The following is a 22513-nucleotide window of genomic DNA, read 5'->3' as shown; positions in this document are numbered from 1 at the left end:
TGTGGAGTTTACTTTTTAGTGGAAAACAACAATTGTAAACAAATCATTTTAATGCAATATGATAAATATGAAAATAGAGACATGTAAGTCAGGCCCTAGGAACACAGGACAGAATAAATAACTACTTGGAGCATTTGAGAAAGTTTCCCTTAGGAAATATCTGAGCTGAATTTTGAAGGATGAATTCAAAGGCAGTAGGTCCAATTTCAGGCAGAGGGAACACCAAAAACATGCCAGAAAGCACAGAGATATGAACAAATATTAATTGTTCTGAGAATGTGAAATCTGCACAAATATGTGAGCTTAGGGCTTATGGGAAGTGAGTTGAAGGAGAGGAAGCCTAAAACTTTGGCAGTAACCAGTTGGAGAGGAATTCACACTTGCCATGCCAAAAAGTGAGACCTGATTCTGGCGGTATGTAGTGTCATGAGAGGTTTTTAAGCAGATAAATAACATGATCAGATTTATGTCTTCAAAAGGTAACCCTAATGGTAGTGTGGAAACAAATGGAAGAGTGAAGAGACAGAAGTTCTTGGAGGCAGTGCTACTTGGGGAATGGATTACAGTCATACACCACATAATGATGTTTTGGTCAACTACGATCACATACAATGGAAGTCTCACAAGGTTATAATGGAACTGAAAAGTTCCTATCACCTGGTGAGGTTGTAGCCATAGTAATATGGTAGCACAGTGCATTACCCTTTCTATGTTTAGATACACAAATACTCACCATGTGATACAGTTTCCTGTAGTATTCAGTACTGTAACTGCTGTACAGGTTTGTAGTCTAGGAGTAATAGGCTATGCCAGGTAGTCTAGGTGTGTAGTATGCTATACCATCTAGGTTTGTGAAGTATACTCTGTGATGTTGGCACAACTGCACAATCACCTAAAGACACATTTCTCAGAATGTGTCTGTATCTCCATTGTTAAGCATAGTATAGTCTCTCATCTAGTTTCAGTCTATGGTGAAGGGACCTCTCTCTCTCTCCCCACTGCCTGTCCAGGCTTTCTCCCCCTGATTTTTTAGAGCCTGAGAACTTGATTGGGTCACAGTTCAAAGTAGGTGAGTTGCTGTTCCCCCAGGAGACATGCTTCTCCTTTGCTTTCTGCCTCCACTGTGAGTGAGCACAGCAAACAAGCCTGTGTTGGCAGGCCCTACCACCTCTTCTGCTGCTAGATCTGTGCTGACAAGTTAGGAAGTCTAGTTTTGACTTTGGGTTCTAGCTGGGTTCTTCAGTATTCCTTTTACCAGAATTTTACTTTGGTGCTATCAGGCACTTACAGGTCTATTAATAAAGCCAGTTCCTTTTTATTCATGAGGCTATTAGTATATATAAAACTCCTTTGTCAAGGATTCCTAGAGGGGATTTGAGGCACTATAACCACCCTAAATTCCTAACAGTAGTAGTGACAATAGAGAGGCGAAAAATGCCAGACATTTCAGCAGTAGAATCAATAACATGAGACCTGAGTGGAATCCTATCTAATAGCAGTGTGGAAAGAGTAGAAGGGATTGAAGGAGGCACTTAAGGAAAACACCACAGCCAACAGCATGCAGGTAGATAAGGAGAGGACAAATTGAAACAGTGGAAAGAGATCCAGTTTAGTCTAAAACTGGAGATTCCATGCAGAGGACTTTATAGTTAATTTGGATGAGGAGTGAAGAGCCGAAAGATTGTGGTGGTAGAAGAGGAGCTGGCTTAAGGACAGAGGTGAAGGGTTCACTCAGGACATCTTGAGTTTGAGGTGTCTCTGAACCTCAGCTGTTGTCCAAGAGTCATTTGGAGCTCAGCTTTAGAGCTTAAAGAGAAATGATGGTACATAGGTACACACTAGACATAAGTGGATTAATGTAACTCCCTGAGTTACATTCTAATACTCTATATGTTATATGATATTTTGCTATAAATTCTCATTGTCATTATTGGAAGAGACAGCCATTCCCAAAGACATTAGCTATACTACTTTTGATGTCATGGGATTTTTTTCTATGGGGGCACATAGGAAGGTGTGTTACATAGGTAAACATGTGTCACAGGGGTTTGTTATACATATTATTTCATCACCCAGGTATTAAGCGCAGTACCCAATAGTTATCTTTTCTGCTCCTCTCCTTCACGCAATATCCCCCCTCAAGTAGACCCTAGTATCTGTTGTTTCCTTCTTTGTGTTCGTAAGTTCTCATTATGTAGCTCCCATTTTGTATTAGTCCATTTTCATGCTGCTGATAAAGACATACCCAAGACTGGGAAGAAAAAGGGGTTTTTTTGTTTCTTTTGTTTTTTTGAGACGGAGTCCTGCTCTGTTGCCAGGCTGGAGCGTAGTGGCACGATCTAGGCTCAATGCAACCTCCGCCTCCTGGCTTCAAGCAATTCTCCTTCCCCAGACTCCCAAGAAGCTGGGACTACAGGCGCGCACCGCCACGCCCAGCTAATTTTTGTATTTTTAGTAAAGACGGGGTTTCACCATGTTGGCCAGGCTGGCCTCGAACTCCTGACCTCGTGATCTGCCCACCTCAGCCTCCCAAAGTGCTGGGATTACAGGTGTAAGCCACCATGTCCAGCGGAAAAAGAGGTTTAATTGGAATCACAGTTCCACAAGGCTGAGGAGGCCTCAGAATCATGGCAGGAGGTGAAAGGCACTTCTTACATGGTGGTGGCAAGAGAAAATGAGAAGGAAGCAAGAGTGGAAACCCCTGATAAAACCATCAGATCTCATGAGACTTATTCACTATCACAAGAATAGCACAGGAAAGACCAGCCCCCATGATTCAATTACCTCCTGCTGTGTCCCGCCTACGACACATGGGAATTCTGGGAGATACAATTCAAGTTGAGATTTGGGTGGAGACACAGCCAAACTATATCATTCCGCCCCTGGCCCCCTCCAAATCTTATGTCCTCACATTTCAAAACTAATATGCCTTCCCAAAAGTCCCCCAACATCTTAATTCATTTCAGCATTAACCCAGAAGTCCACAGTCCGAAGTCTCATCTGAGACAAGGGAAGTCCCTTCTGCCAATGAGCCTGTAAAATCAGAAGCAAGTTAGGTACTTCCTAGATACAGTGGGGGTACAGGTTAAATACAGCTGTTCCAAATGGGAGAAGTTGGCCTAAACAAAGGGGATACAGGGCCCATGCAAGTCTGAAATCCAGTGAGGCAGTCAAATTTTAAAGCTCCAAAAAGATCTCTTTCAACTCCAGGTCTCATATCCAGGTCACACTGATACAAAAGGTAAGTTCCAATGGCTTTGGGCAGCTCTGCCCCTGTGGCTTTGTAGGGTACAGCTTCCCTCACGGCTGCTTTCACAAGCTGGCATTGAGTGTCTACGGCTTCTCCAGGAGCATGGTGCAAGCTGTCAGTGGATCTACCATTCTGGGGTCTGGAGGACGGTGGCCCTCTTTTCACAGCTCCACTAGGCAGTGCCCTAGTAGGGACCCTGTGTGAAGGCTCCAACCCCACATTTCCCTTCCACACTACCCTAGCAGAGGCTCTCCAAGAGGGCCTCACCCCTATAGCAAACTTTTGCATAGACATCCAGTTGTTTCCATACATCTTCTGAAATCCAGGTGGAGGTTCCCAAACTTCAATTCTTGACTTCTGTGCACCCACAGGCTCAACACCACATGGAAGCTGCCAAGGCTTGGGGCTTCCATCCTCTGAAGCCACACCCCAAGCTGTACATTGGCCCCTTTCAGCCATGGCCGGAGCAGCTGGGATACAGGGAACCAAGTCCCTAGGATGCACACAGCACAGGGACCCTGGACCTGGCCCATGAAACCACTTTTTCCTCCTGGGCCCCCTGACCTGTGATGGGAGGGGCTACCATGAAGGTCTGTGACATGCCCTAGAGACATTTTCCCCATGGTTTTGGGGATTAACATTAGGCTCCTTGCTACTTATGCAAATTTCTGCAGCTGGCTTGAATTTCTCCCAAAAAGTTTTGTTTTCTGTCACATAGTCAGGCTGCAAATTTTCCAAACTTCTATACTCTGCTTCCCTTATAAAACTGAATGCCTTTAACAGCACCCAAGTCACCTCTTGAATGCTTTGCTCCTTAGAAATTTCTTCTGCCAGATACCCTAAATCATCTCTCTCAAGTTGAAAGTTCCATAAATCTCTAGGGTAGGGGCAAAATGCCACCAGTCTCTGCTAAAACATAACAAGAGTCGCCTTTGCTCCAATTCCCAACAAATTCCTCATCCCCATCTGAGACCACCTCAGCCTGGATTTTATTGTCCATATTGCTATCAGCATTTTGGGCACAGCCATTCAACAAGTCTCTAGGAAGTTCTAAACTTTCCCACATTTTCTTGTCTTTTTCTAAGCCCTTCAAACTGTTCCAGTCTCTACCTGTTACCCAGTTCCAAAGTCACTTCCACATTTTCAGGTATCTTGTCAGCAACACCCCACTCTACTGGTACTGGTTTACTGTATTAGTCCGTTTTCGTGCTGCTGATAAAGGCATACTTGAGACTGGGAAGAAAAAGAGGTTTAATTTGACTTAACGTTCCACATGACTGGGGAGGCCTCAGAATCACGGCAGGCAGCGAAAGGCACTTCTTATATGGCAGCGGCAAGAGAAAATGAGAAGGAAGCAAAAGCGGAAACCCATGATAAACCCATCAGATCTCATGAGACTCACTTGCTATCACTAGACTAGCACAGGAAAGACTGGCCCCCATGATTCAATTACATTCCCCTAGGTCCCTCCCACAATATGTGGGAATTCTGTGAGATGCAATTCAAATTGAGATTTGGGTGGGGACACAGCCAAACCATATCACATTTATAAGTGAGAACATGTGGTATTTGGTTTTCTGTTCTTGCATTAGTTTGCTAAGGATAATAGCCTCCAGCTCCATCCATGTTCCCATAAAAGACATATCATTCTTTTTTATGGCTACATGGTATTCCATGATGTATAAGTACCACATTTTCTTTATTTAGCCTGTCATCAACATGCATGTCTGTTGATTCCATGTCTTTGCTATTGTGAATAGTGCTACAGTGAACATTCCTGTGCATGTGTCTTTATGGTAGAATGATTTCTATTCCTCTGAGTATATAACCAGTAATGGGATTGCTGGGTCGAATGATAGTTCTTCTACTTTTAGCCCTTTGAAGAACTGCCATACTGCTTTCCACAATGGTTGAACTATTTTACACTCCCACCAACAGTGTATGTGTTCCCTTTTCTCTGCAACCTTGCCCACATCTGTTATTCTTTTCGCTTTTTAATAATAGCCATTCTGACTGGTGTGAGATGGTATCTCACTGTGGTTTTGATTTGCATTTCTCTAGTGATCAGTAATATTGAACTTTTCTTCATATACTTGTTGGCTGCATGTATGTCTTCTTTTGAGAAGTGTCTGTTCATTTCCTTTGCCCACTTTTTTGTTGTTGGTGGTGGTGGTGAGACAGAGTCTCGCTCTGTCACCCAGGCTGGAGTGCGGTAGTACAATCTTGGCTTACTGCAGCTTCCGGCTCCCAGGTTCAAGTAATCTCATGCCTCAACCTCCCAAGTAGCTGGTACTACAGGTACATGCCACCATGCTCAGCTAATTTTTGTATTGTTTGTAAAGATAGGGTTTCACAATTTTGGCCAGGCTAGTCTCAAATTACTGACCTCAGGTGATCCACCCATCTCTGCCTCCCATAGTGCTGAGATTATAGCTATGAGCCACCACACTGGGCCCTTCACCCACTTTTTAATGGAAGTTTTTGTTTTTCTCTTGTAAATTTGTTTAAGTTTCGTATAGATGCTGGATATTAGACCTTTGTCAGGTGCATAATTTTCAAATACTTTATTCCTTTCTGTAAGTTGTCTGTTTACTCTGTTGATAGTTTATTTTGCTGTGCAGAAGCTCTTAAGTTTAATTAGATCCCACTTGTCAACTTTTGCTTTTGTTAAGATTGCTTTTGGTGTTGTCATGAGAACTTTGCCCATTCCTTTGTCCAGAATGGTATTGCCTATGTTGTCTCCCAGGGCTTTTATACTTTTGGGCCTGGAGGCTCTGTACAGGGAGTTGCTGAGCAGCTACTGGCTCAGCATCTACTGGCTGCATAGCTCTGGTGGGGGATGGCTAGAGCCCCAGGCTTGGAAGACCTACCCAATGAGCAGATATGGGAATGGGCACCCATGTAACAGTCTGGCCAGTTTTCCGTAGGGCTACTGAAGTATGCTGAGGGCCCCTCCAGTCCCTAGTCACCTCGGATTTTCCAGTACCTAGAGGTATCACCAGCGAAGTCCGCGAAACGCAAAGATGGCAGCCTATCCCGCCCTCTGGAGCTTCCTCCCAGGAAGGTACAGGCCTGTTACTGGTCCAGAGGCTCCTGAATGAGGTAGCTGGTGACCCGGTTGGGAGGTTCTGTCCAGTGAGGAGGAATGGGTTTGGGGAGTCACTTAAAAAAAGCAGTCTGGCCACGTTTTGGTAGAGCAGCTGTGCTGTGCTGGGGGATCCCTTCTACCCTCCACACTCCATTCCGCTTGGACTGTCCAAAAGCGGGAAGACTGGAACGGCTAAGGTGCAAACAGCAAACATGGCGACCAGCCCCTCCCCTCAGGACCTCCTTCTTAGGGAGATGCAGTGCCGCGTCTGGTAGCTGACTGGAATTTTAGAGGTGTCGTGGAAGTGAGTTGCCGTGGAAGTGGGGCCTGCAGGCTGTTGCTGCTCATCCACCTGCATTCAGCCTCTTTCCTAGAGATATGTACAGGAGTCTAACCTCCCACTTCATGGGACACCGCACCTGGCTAAGACCATGTCTCTAAAAAAAAAATAATAAGTAGTAGTAGCATTTTATTTTTTACTACTTTGGGTTTTTTTAAAAAATCAAAATGTGTTTTATTTTGTGTGTTTTGTTTTCTGTCTACCTGCAGGGAAACACTAGTTGTGCCTAAGAGTGGATATTGTCAGTATTTTATTCAGCTGTATGGGAATAAACATTTTGGAAAATCTGAAAAAAAAAAAAAAAAACAGTCATTTCTTTCTTAGAATAATTTAAATCTATTTTTTCAGTTAGATGATTAAAACCCTACTTGTGTCACTCTATCTCCTTTGAAAACAGACTCTTGTTGACTTGTTTACAAATGCTCATGAGGGCTGTTTAGTTCCAGTTCCAATCATCAATCCTCTATGGTTCAGGAGACCAGCATGATGTCCCAATCACCCATTTGTAAAACAGGTTTATTAATTTTTTCAGGAACAGGGGCCAAATGACATGAGGCAGTAATGGTTCCTACCAGAGCTGCCCTTTGATCAAAGTCTATTAAACCTGACATCAGTGCTTTTGTTGGTAGCCTGTGCTTCCCTGGAATAGCACCAAGCTTTGAAGTGCTTTATTTTTTATGAGTTTTACTAGATTTTTTTTCCCCCTCTCCTTCAGTTCTAATAACTGACTTTTAATCCTATCATCATGGCCAGGGGATTTGTCTGTAAAGACCAGTAGTTTGCTATGGTGAAAAACAGGGCAAATAGATTAGGACTCTGAACTTTCCAGATAAAAACGTTCATTTTTGCCATCTTAAGCATTTTGCAGTTTGTATTCCCAGTACTTCTCACCAAAAGCAGTATTTTTTTTTTTGTTTTTCAAAAACAATATTGAACAAAAGACAGGAACACAATAACTGAGTTTCAGCTGTATAACTGAAGAGAGGAATATGTTCTTCTATCTTCCACTTTCCTTATGACATGGGCATGTTATTGTAATTATATTTTCCTCATAAGTTTTGTGATAAAAATTACCATAGGCTTAGATCACTCTTCCTCCTCTAAGGAGCAGGGAGTCATGTTATTGATGAATCTAACATTTTTGGAAAATATGCATTTTTTTGGAAAGCATTCTGTTTGCAGTTATTTCTTACTACCTTTTCCCCAAATTCTTTAGTCAGTGAATCTACTAACAGCTGTAGCAGTGTTGCCAGCTCTACTAAAAGAGAACACTTTATGAAAAATTAACAAAAAAGGACAAAGAAAAGTCATTAGAAGCATCTTACAGATATTTATATTTGATATCTGTATCTACAAATTAGTATCTTATTTAAGGTCACCTTTTTCTTTTATAAACCAGACATGTTCCCAATACCTGCTTGAGTCTCCATGAGTTGATGGTGATATGTCTCTGTCTCAAAACATCAAGGATGGCCAGGCGCGGTGGCTCATGCCTATAGTCCCAGCACTTTGGGAGGCTGAGGTGGGTGGTTCACCTGAGGTCAGGAGTTTGAGACCAACCTGGCCAACATGGTGAAACCTCATGTCTACTAAAAATACAAAAAATTAGCCGGGCGTGGTGGCAGGTGCCTGTAATCCCAGCTACTCGGGAGGCTGAGGCAGGAGAATTGCTTGAACCTGACAGGCGGAGGTTGCAGTGAGCTAAGATCGTTCCATTGCACTCCAGCCTGGGCAACAAGAGCAAAACTCCATCTCAAAAAAAAAAAATCAAGGATAATGTGTTTTGTTTTAAACTGACCTATGTGACCTTTGGGTCCTGCCAGTATAGTAATTTCCTAGCCATTCAAATCCATGTGCTTTTTTCTACTTACCTTATCAACAGTTTCCCTCTTTTTTGATTGTGTGACCCTACTTGTCATTTGCAGTCTTATGAGAAATTATCCAAACTCCAGTTACAGTGACAGACAGATGAGCTCAGCTAGCACATTTTGTGCCTGCACAGCACTCTGTGCTGGCATTCTTCAGTTTATAAAAATTATTATTTCAAAGAGGCCAGAGGGATTCTCATGAATTATGTAAGAGAGTTCATGTATTTGCTTCTCCTTAAAAAGGGTGTCACCATGCATGTGTATATTCACATATAAATTATCAATCCCTCCTTATGTGCAGAAAATTAAGGAAAGAAATGAAGCTATTAGGGCTGGTGCGATGACTCACGCCTGTAAGCCCAGCATTTTGGGAGGCCGAGGCAGGCGGATCACCTGAGGTCAGGAGTTCGAGACCAGCCTGGCCAACATGGTGAAACCCTGTCTCTACTAAAAATGCAAAAAATTAGCGGGGCATGGTGGCGGGCACCTGTAATCCCAGCTACTTGGGAGGCTGAGGCAGAAGAATGGCTTGAACCTGGGAGGCGGAAGTTGCGGTGAGCCGAGATCACACCATTGTACTCCAGCCTGAGCAACAGAGTGAGACTCTGTCTCAAAAAAACAAAAACAAAAAGAAGAAAACAAAAGAAATAGGGCTATTAAAACCACAAGTGCATCTTCAGATTTTTTTTTTTTTTGAGACAGAGTCTGGCTCTGTCGCCCAGGCTGGAGTGCAGTGACGCGATCCTGGCTCACTGCAAGCTCTGCCTCCCGGGTTCACACCATTCTCCTGCCTCAGCCTCCCGAGTAGCTGGGACTACAGGCGCCCGCCACCACGCCCGGCTAATTTTTGGTATTTTTAGTAGAGACAGGGTTTCACCATGTTAGCCAGGATGGTCTCGATCTCCTGACCTCATGATCCTCCCGCCTTGGCCTCCCAAAGTGCTGGGATTACAGGCGCGAGCCACCGTGCCCGGCCCCAGATGTTTTATTCTACTCTCTTAAACCCAGCCTTTGGTGGGTCCTGAATTTTTGAAACTATGGGGACAATAAAGAACTGCTCCCCACAAAACACACACAATGCAGAAAAATGACAATTTCAGGGGCTTCCCAAGCTCACAGAAGACCATCCAGGGTCTTGTGAGAAGCCTATAGACTCCAAATTAAGAACTCATATTCAGGCCTGGCATCTATAATCCAAGCATTTTGGGAGGCCGAGGTAGGTGAATTGCCTGAGCTCAGGAGTTCAAGACCAGCCTGCCCAACATGGTGAAACCCTGTTTCTTTTCGTTTTTTGTTGTTGTTGTTGTTGTTGTTGTTTTTAGACGGAGTTTCAATCTTGTTGCCCAGGCTGGAGTGCAATGATGCGATCTTGGCTCACCGCAACCTCCACCTCCCAGGTTCAAGTGATTCTCCTGCCTCAGCCTCCCGAGTAGCTGGGATTACAGGCATGTGCCACCATGCCCAGCTATATTTGTATTTTTAGTAGAGATGGGTTTTCTCCATGTTGGTCAGGCTGGTCTCAAACTGCCAACCTCAGGTGATCCGCCCACCTCAGCCTCCTGAAGTGCTGGGATTACGGTGTAAGCCACAGCACCCGGCCTCTGTCTCTGCTAAAAATACAAAAAACTAGCCAGGCATGGTGGCACATGCTTGTAGTCCCAGCTGCTCAGGAGACTGAGGCACAAGAATCACTTGAACCAGGGAGGTGGAGGTTGCAGTGAGCCAAGATTGTGCCATTTCACTCCAGCCTGGGCAACAGAGTGAGATTTTGTCTCAAAAAAACAAAGCAAAAAATCATTTTCAGTAAACCAGGAGCCCCTCTTTGTTTTCATCCAGCAGGTATAATTATCTTTAGAATATATCAAAGAGATTTTCTCACTTGTTTTTCTGTTAGTCATAGCTGCTAAATGTCAAAGAGACCTCATCAGTCAACTTCCTGCTGATTGCCCAGAGGCTACGATCAGAAAGCACAACAGATGACATGGATCAGGTTTCTCACTGATTACCTAGTAGGAAATCCTTACTCCTTTTAGGCCTTCCAGCTTATGGCAGCCCTGTGGCCAGGACCCTAACTTGTAAGGTTTACTTCCTGTGACAGCATTCATCATTGTTCAGTTTAGCCATCATAACATTAGCCATAGCTAATCTTGTCCTCTCCTTTTGCTAACATTGTATTCTTAAGAGTATCTTTTGGTTCACAATATTATTAAAATGATTTCCTTTCTACCTTTTCCCTTGTTTTCTGGATTTTATGTACTAAAGCCTTAATTTTATTACTCAAGTGTAATGTTCTATTTTAGAACATCACCTATACTGATTACTCCCATGCACTGTTCATAAACTACCATAATGGCAGAAGTATGCATCAATTTCTCATACTGTCAGTCACTACTAATCTTACCTCTCAACCTGCCTTCAGCACATAATGAGAATTCTCAAATGCTATTTTCCCAAAATAAGTCATTGCTTAAATAGTAAAATAAGTTATTTTTAAAATAGCTTAATTAAATAGCTTAGTTAAGAAGATCAACTGTAAAGCTGGTATATGAAGGCCCTGAGAATTCTTTTTTTGGGGCGGAGGTTTCTTTAGTTGTTTTGTTTGTTTGTTTATTTTTGAGATGGAGTATGCTCTGTCATCTAGGCTGGAGGGCAGTGGCGCAATCTCAGCTCATTGTAACCTCCACTTCCTGGAGTCAAGTGATTCTCGTGCCTCAGCCTCCCAAGTAGCTGGGATTACAAGCACCCACCACCATGCATGACTAATTTTTTTGTATTTTTAGTAGAGACCGGGTTTCACTGTGTTGGCCAGGCTGGTTTCGAACTCCTGACCTCAAGTGATCTGGCCACCTTGGCCTCTCAATGTGCTGAGATTACAGGCGTGAGCCCTCACACCTGGCTAATTTTTGTGTTTTTAGTAGAGATGGGGTTTTGACATGTTGTCCAGGCTGGTTTGATCTGTTTGACCAGATCAAGTGATCTGCCTGCCTTGGCCTCCCAAAGTGCTGGGATTACAGGCATGAGCCACCACACTCAGCCTTCTTTGTTCTGTTTTGTTGTTGGGAAGGTTTCTTTTGTTTTAACAAATGTTGCAATTGTTTTTTTGTTTTTTGGGTTTTTTTGGTGGGAAAATGGAGATATAAGTCATTAAAGAAACAGATTCTTTAAAATATAGAATGGGACAAAAGATTCAAGTATTTTTTAAACATTATTCAGTATAGATGACAGTGGACTATTACACATTTTATATATATAGCTATGCTGACATCAGTTTGTTTTATTTGCTCTTCTTAAGAAAAAAAAATTTAAGGCCAGGCATGGTGGCTCATGCTTTTAATTCCAGCACTTTGGGAGGCTAAGGCAGAAGGATCGCTTGAGCCCAGGAGTTCAAGACCAGCCCAGGCAACATAGGGAGACCCTTGTCTAAACAACAACAACAACAAAAGTTAACCAGGCATGGCAACATGCACCTATAGTCCCAGCTACTCAGGAGACTGAGGCAAGAGGATCTCTTGAGCCCAGAAGGCTAAGGCTGCAGTGAGCTGTGATCGCACTACGGTACTCCAGCCTTGGTGACAAAGTGAGACCCTGCTTCAGAGAGAAAAAAGAAATTTTTTTAAGTATAGAAGGAGAGGTGGTTGAGGTTATGGTTAAGGCATTAAATTGAAAACAAACAGATTAAGAAAGATTCCTTAATTAATGGTAAGTTTTTGTTTGTTTGTTTGTTTGTTTTTTAGATGGAGTCTCACTCTGTCGCCCAGGCTGGAGTGCAGTGGCGCAATCTCGGCTCGCTGCAACCTCTGCCTGCTGGGTTCCCTGCCTCAGCCTCCCAAGTAGCTGGGATTACAGGCACGCGACACCACGCACAGCTAATTTTTGTATTTTTAGTAGAGACGGGGTTTCACCATCTTGCCAAGCTGATCTTTAAATCCTGACCTCGTGATCCACCCACCTTGGCCTCCCAAAGTGCTGGGATTACAGGCGTGAGCCACCGCGCCTGGTCTCTTTAGCACCTTTCTCTGACCAGCTCCGTGGGTGGTAGCTAACATTGTGTCGTCTGTGGAGTCTGTGGAGAAACTGACTAGACCAAGCAAAAACTTGTGGAGACTGAAGGAGATCATAAAGGAGTCGGTGATGATGCTACAGTGAAGTCTCCCATGTGGAACTCCTGATGGCATTTTAGCATCTTATTAAATATCATTTGATAACAAAAGGCCACCAGGCATTGAGGATAACCTCTCATGTGAAAAACAGAAACCAAAACAAACATCCAAGCCAAGAATGAGAAACAAAAGCAACAGAGACAATGTAATGAGCTGAAGAAAATGTAAAAACAAAACAAAAAACTACCATCAGTAGCCACAGAGAAGTAAAAATATTGTGCTCATGAAACAAGAATAAGAAAAAGGAAAAATCAGAGAATACAACAAGCTCTTAGAGCTTAAAACTTTAATACCAGAAATTAATAATTAAATAAGGAAAGAAAGAAGGATAATGAAGAAATTACCCAGAAGTAGAACAAAGATATAGAAAAAGTGAAGAAAATTAAACAATCTGTTCAGAAACTTTTTTCTTAATAGGAGGTCTAGAAAGATAAGATAGAGGAAGAAAAAAATAATTTAAGAAAACTTCCCAGGACGGAAGGACACAAGTTAATCTGATTGAAAGAAAGTACCTGCTGAGCACTTTGGGAGGCCGAGGTGGGCAGATCATGAGGTCAGGAGATGGAGACCATCCTGGCTAACACGGTAAAACCTGTCTCTACTAAAAATACAAAAAATTAGCCAGGCGTAGTGGCGAGCGACTGTAGTCCCAGCTACTCGGGAGGCTGAGGCAGGAGAATGGCGTGAACCCAGGAGACAGAGCTTGTAGTGAGCTCACGCCACTGCACTCCAGCCTGGGCGACAGAGCAAGATTGTCTCAAAAAAAAAAAAAAAGGAAGTACCTACTGAAAGCCAGGTGCAGTGGTACGCCTGTAGGTCCCAGCTACTTAGGATGCTGAGGCAGGAGGATTGCTTGTGCCCTAGGAGTTTGAGCCCCATCTGGGTAACACTGAGACCCCATCTCTTTAAAAAAATAAAAAATTAAAAAAGAAAGTACCTACTGAGCATCTACTATAATGAATGGGAAACCAAAACACACACTAAAGCCATCACTCTTCTGATTTTTTGCTTTGAGTTTTTTTCTGGATATCTTTTACTCAATCGACCATTAATTTTGTTCCCTTGTTTTCTGTCCTTTTTACCTTTTCTTTGTTGAACTACCTCTATGTGGCATGACATCCACTTTTATGATTTTATCCACCTGCATGTCCATGATTGTTCTCCAATACCTACATCCAATTCTCTCTCTCTTTTTTTTTTTTTTTTTTTTGGAGACAGAGTCTCTCTCTGTCACCCAGGCTGGAGTTCAGTGGCACCACTTGGCTCCCTGCAACCTCTGCTTCCCGGGTTCAAGTGATTATCATGCCTCAGCCTCCCAAGAAGCTGGAATTACAGGCGTGCGCACCATGCGCAGCTACTTTTTGTATTTTTTGTAGAGCTGGGGTTTCACCATGTTGGCTAGGCTGGTCTGGAACTCCTGACCTCAAGTGATTCGCCCACCTCACCCTCCCAAAGTGCTGGGATTACAGGCATGAGCCACCATGCCTGGCCTCAGTTGACTCTCTCATGGACTCCAAACCTGCTTCCTGGAATCCTCTACCCCAGTACCACTAGTTCTCATACATTTCTAAAAGTGAACTTGTTTCCTTATCTCTTGTTTTTTGGTCTTCTAATGAACCTATTTATCTTTCTGTATTTTCTATTGCAGTAACTGAAAATATCATCCCTACCATGTTATAAGTCAAAAATCTAGGAGTCTGAGGATTACTCTAGGCCCCTGCATCTTCCTCATCCCTCATGTTCAATCAGCATGTCCCATCAGATCTTGCTGATAGCCCCATATGTCCTGAGTTCTCAGGAACCCTCCTATTCCCCATTCATCCCTCAAGGAAGGGACAATCAAGGGTCATTAGACATTTGAAGAGAAAATCTATAGCATGAAAAAGGCAAGCAAAAGTAAACTAATACACAGATTGATCCTGAAGATAATTAAAAAAAAAACTCTTAAGTAGTAGTTTCAGATTTGAAATTATATTGCCTATAAAAATAAAATGAGAATATGGTTAAAAAAAATAGAGAATAACAAGGAACTTTTAGATGGTAAAAATATAACTGCCAAACTAAAATAATAAGGGTTGAAAGATAAGTAGAGGAAAACTAAGAGTTTACAGGGTAAAAAGACAAAAAGAAGGAAAATATAGTAAAAGATAAGACATAAATGTATAAGTCTAACATTCTACTAATAGGAATGCCAGGAAAAGAGAAAAGAGAAAATTAACAGAAAGGAACTATCAAAGAATAATAAAAATTTTCAAGAGCTAAAGATAGTAGTATTCAAAATAAGGTATCTTCGGTGCTGAGCAGAATTTTTAAAGGCACATGAATATAGATTATATAGAGGTAGATCACTGTGAAATTTTAAAACACCAGAAATAAAAGTTCCTGAAGAGCCCTAAAAGAAAGCAAAAAGGTGCAGCCTACCAAGAAACAACATCTTCAGCATCAACAGATGTTGGAAGAAACAGAACAATGCCTTTAAGGATTTGAGAGGTCAGGCATGGTGGCTCATGCCTGTAATTACACCACTTTGGGAGGCCAAGACAGGTGGATTACTTGAGCTCAGCAGTTCAAGACCAGCCTGGGCAACATGTTGAAACTCAGCCTCTACAAAAAATACAAAAATTAACCAGGCATGGTGGCATGCTCCTGTAGTCCCAGCTAGTTGGGAGGCTGAGGCAGGAGGATCACTTGAATCCAGGAGGTCAAGACTCCAGTGAGCTGTAATTGCACCACTGCCCTCCAACCTGGGTGACACAGCAAGACCCTGTCTCAGAAAGGAAGGATTCGAGGAGAATCATATGCCCAGCAAAACTACTGAATAAGGATGAGGACAAAATCAACTCATTTCTAGATAGGCAAGGACAGAAAGTTTACCTCTCTTGGAAATACAGTATGGTTTAACTAGAAATAGCTGATAGAATTTGTTCATGTTTGCTGAACATTTGCTAGTATTTTCAAAATTCTGCAAGCTCTCTTTGCAGTTTTATTGTATAGAATAGAATATTTTCTTTAAATGTTTAATTCTTTTTGTTTCTTTGTTACCTTTTTTGTTTTTAAGAGATAGGATCTTGCCATATTGCCTAGACTGGGACTCCTGGACTCAAGCAATCCTCCTTCCTCAGCCTCCTAAGTAGCTAGGACTACAGGCGCACGCCACCACACCTGGCTAATTTTTCTGTTGTTTGTAGAGACAGGATCTTGCTATGTTGTCAAGGTTGGTCTTGAACTCCTTGTATCAAACAATCCTCCTGTCTTGGCTTCCCAATGAACTGGACTACAGGCATGAGCCACTGCACTCAGCCTGTTACCTTTTTTTTAAAACACCAACTTCATCAGTCTATTAATCTCTTTGCTTTCCTCCACCCCTTTTTTTTTTTTTTTTTTTTTTGACATGGAGTCTCACTCTGTCACTCAGGCTGGAGTGCAGTGGTGCAGTGTTGGCTTATGCAACCTCCACCTCCCAGGTTCAAGCGATTCTTCTGCCTCAGTCTCCCATGTAGCTGGGACTACCAGTGCATGCCACCACACCCAGCTAATTTTTGTATTATTAGTAGAGACAGGGTTTCATCATGTTGGCCAGGCTGGTCTCGAACTCCTGACCTCGCGATCCGCCCGCCTCAGCTTCCCAAAGTGCTGGGATTACAAGCATGAGCCACTACGTCTGACCGACCCTTTCTTTAATTTCCCTTATGCATTGTTTTAAAAATCATATCTCGTGATTAATGATTTCATTCTTTATATTTATCTGAATTCTGTATATTTCACAACTAATTAGATAACTTTTTATAGTATTTGAGAATGTATAAATTAGCCATGCAAAATAAGAGTTCTACATTATTTGGAGTAGTGGGGTAGGGGAGAGTTTTTTTCCCTATGATAACATGGTTTTTTTTGTTTTTTTTTTTTTGAGATGGAGTCTTGCTCTGTCGCCCGGACTGGAGTGCAGTGGCCGGATCTCAGCTCACTACAAGCTCCACCTACCAGGTTTACGCCATTCTACTGCCTCAGCCTCCCGTGTAGCTGGGACTACAGGCGCCCGCCACCTCGCCCAGCTAGTTTTTTTTGTATTTTTTAGTAGAGACGGGGTTTCACCATGTTAGCCAGGATGGTCTCGATCTCCTGACCTCGTGATCCGCCCGTCTTGGCCTCCCAAAGTGCTGGGATTACAGGCTTGAGCCACCGCGCCCGGCCGATAACATGTTTTAATTTTACAAATAAGGGAACAGCCTAAATTTTCCTTCCTTATTTTTTCGCTTCCTTTTTTTTTTTTTTTTTTTGAATTTTTATACTGTGGTAACATAAAATTTGCCATTTTAACCATTTTTAAGTGTACAGTTAGTGGCATTACATGCACAGTGTTGTGCACCCACCACCAGTATTTCCAAAAATTTTCCATTACCCCAGAGAGTCTATAATTATTTAGCAATCACTCTCCATTTGCCCTTCCCCTCCAGCCTCTGGTAACCACTAATCTTTCTGTTTTTATGAATTGTATAATTCTTTCTCATACAGTACCACTAAGAAGTACAGATAATATTCACTTTGTAAAATATCATTTACAATATATGGTATTTTGCTATCATTATCTACAGGGTCTGTCTTAGTTATCTATTACTGCATAACAAATTGCTCCAAAACTTAGTGTCTTAAGACAATAGCCATGTATTATTTCTTATAGTTTCTATGGGTGCAGGATTCAACCAGGGTACAACAGGGATGACATGTCTCCTCCATGATGACTGTGGCCTTTCCTGGAAGACACCCACGCTAGGGGCTGATAACTTCTCTGAAGGCTTGTTCACTCATGTGTCTGGCAATTGGTGCTGTCACCTGGGAGCTTTTCTGGGGCTGTCAACTGGAACACTGCAGGCTTTCTCCATGTGGCCTGGGTTTCCTCACACCAATGGTGTCTAGGTTCCCAAGGCAAGTGTCCCAAGAGAGAAAGAAAGGGAGTGACAGAGGGCCAGCCAAGTTGAAGCCATATTACTTTCAATGACCTAGCCTCAGAAGTCACATAGCATCGGCTGGGCATGGTGACTCACGCCTATAATCCCAGCACTTTGGGGGCCCAGGGCGGGTGAATCACCTCAGGTCAGGAGTTCAAGACGAGGGCCAACATGATGAAACCCCGTCTCTACTGAAAATACAAAAATTAGCTGGGCGTAGTGGTGAACGCCTGTAATCCCAGCTACTTTTGGGAGGCTGAGGCAGGAGAATTGCTTGAACCTGGGAGGCGGAGGTTGCAGTGAGCCAAGATTGCACCATTGTACTCCAGCCTGGGCGACAAGAGCGAAAAACTCTGCCTCAAAAAAAAAAAAAAAAAGAAGTCACACAGCATTATTTTAACTGCATTCTGTTGGGTGAGACAGTTACAAAGGTCTACTCAGGTTCAAGGAAGAAGAACATAGATCCCACCTCTCAATGGAGGCATGTCAGTGTCACATTGTAAGAAGAGCATATGAAATGACATAAGAATTGGTGTGACCATCATTGAAAATATATTCGGCCACAGCGTGTTTCTAACATAGCTCCCAACTGCACCTCTAAAACTAAATCCTTTAATTTACCCTCACTGTAGCTAATAAACCATGGAGACAGGTATCCTACTTTCTGTAATAGGAAACTGAGATTCACACATTGAAAAGATGAAAAACATGCAATGGTATAGCTGTTCTTAAAAAAAATACATTTCTTGAAAACAAGGTTATTATTAAAATGTGTCTACTAAAGAAGCTGTCCTAATTAACAGGTTTTTTTGTTGTTTTTTTTTCCCCCCCAGGGTCTCACTCTCTTGCCTCAGCTGAAGTGCAGTGGCACAGTCACAGTTCACTGTAGCCTCAACCTCTCAGGCTCCAGCAATCTTCCCACCTCAGCTCCCCAAGTAGCTGGGACTACAGGTGCACGCCACCACTCCTGGCTAATTTTTGTTTTGGGGTTTTTTTTGGTTTTTTGGGTTTTTTTTTGTAGCAACAGGGTTTCACCATGTTGCCCAAGCTGGTCTTGAACTCCTGGGCTCAGGCAATCCTGCCATTGCAGCCTCCCAAAGTGCTAGGATTATGGGCATGAGCCACCACACCCAGCCTAATTAACAGCTTCCTGGTCAAGATGCTTCTTGGTCAAGAAAACATTTTCATATGAATAACATTATGTATGAACATTGTGTTTATAGCTTGGGTGTGAAAGCGTTTTTTTAGGTCCTTGATTGTCCTGAAATATTTGAATACACAATTGCCTTTTTCCCCCTGACATACATTTAGGGTAATGTATTAAGTATATTTTTATTATATAACTGCTCTAACCAAGTTATCTTACCTCTCTAAAGCTGCAGTTTCCTCCTTCAAAATGTGATAATAATAATAGTATTGACCTCACAGAACTGACATGAGGATTAAATGAGTTAATATATGTAAAATGCTTGGCACACAATAAGTGCTAAGAAAAAAGTTAAGACACAGGAAGTACATGGATATGTTTTACATATATATGTATGTATATATGAAGAGTCATACATATATATATGTATGTATATATGAATTCATTTCCAAAAGGTATTTAAAGGATAAGGCAATATGGTTAATTAAAATATTTTGTTAAGCTCTTTTATGTAAGAAGAACATATTAGATTGCTTCTTACTTTGATAACTACTGTTTGCTTTTCCTAGTTCGAAAAAGAAAAACAGCATGATATTCGATCATTTTTTTTACCACAACCTAAAAAAAGACAGTTGATGACCTCCTGTGATGAATCAAAGAGATTCCAGGAGGAAAATACTGTAGTGTCATCAGACCCTACAAAAACAGCTGCAGGAGATACCATCGATTATGAAAGTGATGTTGAACCTGAAACTAAAAGATTGAAATTGGCCACCTCAGATGACCACTGCAGTCCCTCGGAAGAGATACCATCCCAGTCCAGGGAAATCAGAATTCCACTCATGGAAAGTGTCCAGGAGGCCAAGGCCCAGTCAGCCACCCCAGCCTTTCCTGTAGAGGGCTGGCAGTGTCGTTTCTGCACATATATCAATAATTCAGTGTTACCTTATTGCGAAATGTGTGAGAATCCTCAAGGCAGTGCTGGTGAGTATATAGAAGGTGACCATGGAGGTAAGGGCTGTTAGTGGTGTCTTCAGATAACCTGTGCTTATAGAGACTGCTGTTATCCACAGATAGTGTGACTCAGCACAACTTTAGCTTTTAAATTGGAATAAGAGCTTCATATAGTGAAGAATGAATTTATCCCTTGTGGAATGTGAAAAGCTCCTGGTTCTGTCAAGAATGTATATCCCCAAACGTCTGTGATATGGCATTAATTTGGCACAAATGGACATTTCTGATTAATGTCAGCAGGATATGAATTCAGTGGGCAGGAATAGAAGCTCTGTTGCTATGGTAGCAAATATGCCTTATACTCATAGACTTACTATTTTCTCTCCTCTGTAGCTAATACTTGTTTTTAAGAAATTGTGGATTATTTTTATGTTTAAATAGCAAAATAATGTAATGTCGCTTCTTTGCCTAGTCAGTATACATTGTGCCATGATTTTTGCTTTTCAAAGCATCAAAATTGCTCTATGGATCAGTCTTCATTTGTGAACCGATTTGATGTCTGGCTTTTTTGAGTTTATTCTTTTTTAAAACATATTATTTTAAAGTTAGAAATCATAAATATACCTCAAGTATGTTTTTATAGCATGGGATACCATTTTCTGATGTTTAGTTTCTGAAATGATTATTAATACCCATGGTTGTCATACATCCGTATTCTTGTTTCCAATTCTATAGAGCATTTTTATAGTAATAAAAATGCCAAGCTGACAGTTTTGGAAACTGGAAGTACACATTTTATTTTATCATTTGTAATAATTGTACACATCTAATTTTGCATCATACATTAATTCTTCAAAATATTGGCATTGACAAAGACTCAGCTAAGATATAAATTCTGATATTGCAGTTCCTTCCTCCTGCCTTGCTCTTCTCTCTGTCTTAATTTTGATTTGAAGGAAAATGTAGAGAGGAGCTGAGTCTTCCCTCTTTCACTTTGGGTGCTTCTACCAAAATTGACAAGTCTGCCATGTGGGTGGTGGTTATATTTGTATGTGGGCACCTGTTGTCTGTGAACTAAATTGGAATCACATGCTTATTCCATGTAATATCTCTGTCACAATTAGCATGATTCCATGCAATTCCCAACTGCTACAGGCAACAAAAATAAGTTCTATTGTGACTATGAAATAATGTCAGTTCACATAAAATGTATAAGTTGAATGATTTAGCAACAAAAGTCATAATTTAATATGGGTTTTATAGTTCTGATTTTTCCTTTGTGATACCAAGAGCAACAATGAAAATTTCTAGACCTGGGATTTAATAAGGAATCTCTCAAGCAACTTAAAAAAATAAAAACTACCTTTTGTGAATATGAAAGTCTGATTAGAGAGAAATAGATAGTCTATGTAACAGTGATATTACTATATATAAAAATATAATTATTAGATTTATATTTCTACCGCTACCACATCTAATACCCAAATCTTCTCCTCCCTGTTCTTTACTACATCATGCTAAAAACCTGGGCTGTATCTTTGGTCTCTTGCTCACCTCCCACACTCAACCCATCAGGTAACCTCCAAATAAATCTTGATTCCAACCACTTTATCTTTATTGCTACCATCCTACTCTAAAGCCACTATCTTTCTCCCAGACCTCAACAGTCTCCATATTAATCTGATCCTTCAGTGCACAGCAGCCAAAGTGATCCTTTATTCCTTTGCCTAAAACTCTTTAATGGCTTCCAGTTACATTTAGAATATTTAGACCAAGAATATAGGCCCGAGTCGAAGCTTCCTAGATCCATGAACAGCTCTCAGCTCAAACGGGACTCCTTTCAGAGCTTGGTCCTCATGACTTTTGCTGTAGGAGTGCTCTCCAAAACCTTCTTACAAAAAAAAAAACCTTAGTTGTGTCTTTATCTGAAAATATACTATTTACCTATTTGTTTATTTTATTGTCATTCTCTGCCATTTAGAATGGAGTCTAGAATGCAGGGATTTCTCTGTCCTGTTCCTGCTGTCTCTTCAGCATCTAGAATAGTACTGGGCATATAGTAGGCTCCTGATAGATGTTTTGAACATATGAATAAACATTATTCACTTTGTTTCTTTCTGTAAGACCTACCTGTCACATTCTTTTTACTTTTAAATGTAAATTATTACATTTTTGTAATAATTTTTATTTTAATAGTTATGCAAATAGATAGCCTCAACCATATCCAGGATAAAAACGAGGATGATTCTCAGAAAGACACCTCCAAAAAGGTTCAAACTATCTCAGACTGTGAAAAAAAAGCCCTTGCACAGTCAGAACCTGACCAGTTGGCTGACAGCAAGGAAGAGACATCAAAAATTGAGAAAGAAGATGGACTTACATCCCAGCAAGGTAATGGTAAGTCTTGTTTCCATTTCTAGCATCCAAGTAATAACCATATACTTTCACACATAATACTGTTATTAGATTAGTAATTACTACCTTGTTCCAGGTTCCTTTTACTCTCTTTTATATTAAAAAATACCAACCATTTGTAACTACATACTTAAACACCAGATGGCTGAAAGAGCTGAGTATGTCTGTTGGCATTCAGACATTACACATAGAGCAAAACCGATAAATAGCTACATGTGCTGCCACCAGGCCTGTTGCCCAGCCTCAACCAAGCCTAGCTCATTCACACAGTAAGGGTGTTGTTTTGATATTTGGGAGGTGCTTTGGACAAAACAGTAAGACTGACAGATAATTAACTAACACTTA

General features: G+C 41.5%; 1 protein-coding gene across 22 annotated transcripts in view; it reads left to right on the top strand.

The window, feature by feature from the left end:
• The window catches only part of ZRANB3 (zinc finger RANBP2-type containing 3), a 321989-nt gene that overhangs the window by 256328 nt on the left and 43148 nt on the right, over nt 1-22513 (top strand). For 15 of the 22 annotated variants that reach the window (XM_077956903.1, XM_077956894.1, XM_077956902.1 and 12 more), the window contains 2 exons: nt 19369-19783; nt 21950-22150. In XM_077956903.1, coding sequence (XP_077813029.1) covers nt 19369-19783; nt 21950-22150 — 616 coding nt within the window. The remainder of the gene's footprint in view (nt 1-19368; nt 19784-21949; nt 22151-22513) is intronic. The other 7 variants (XM_077956900.1, XM_077956895.1, XM_077956899.1 and 4 more) reach the window with 1 other exon arrangement.

Source organism: Macaca mulatta, chromosome 12 (genome assembly GCF_049350105.2).
Source record: "Macaca mulatta isolate MMU2019108-1 chromosome 12, T2T-MMU8v2.0, whole genome shotgun sequence".
NCBI classification, from domain to species: Eukaryota; Metazoa; Chordata; class Mammalia; order Primates; family Cercopithecidae; genus Macaca; species Macaca mulatta.
The sequence above is the reverse complement of the archived record's forward strand: the minus strand, read 5'-3'. Positions and strand labels throughout refer to the sequence as shown.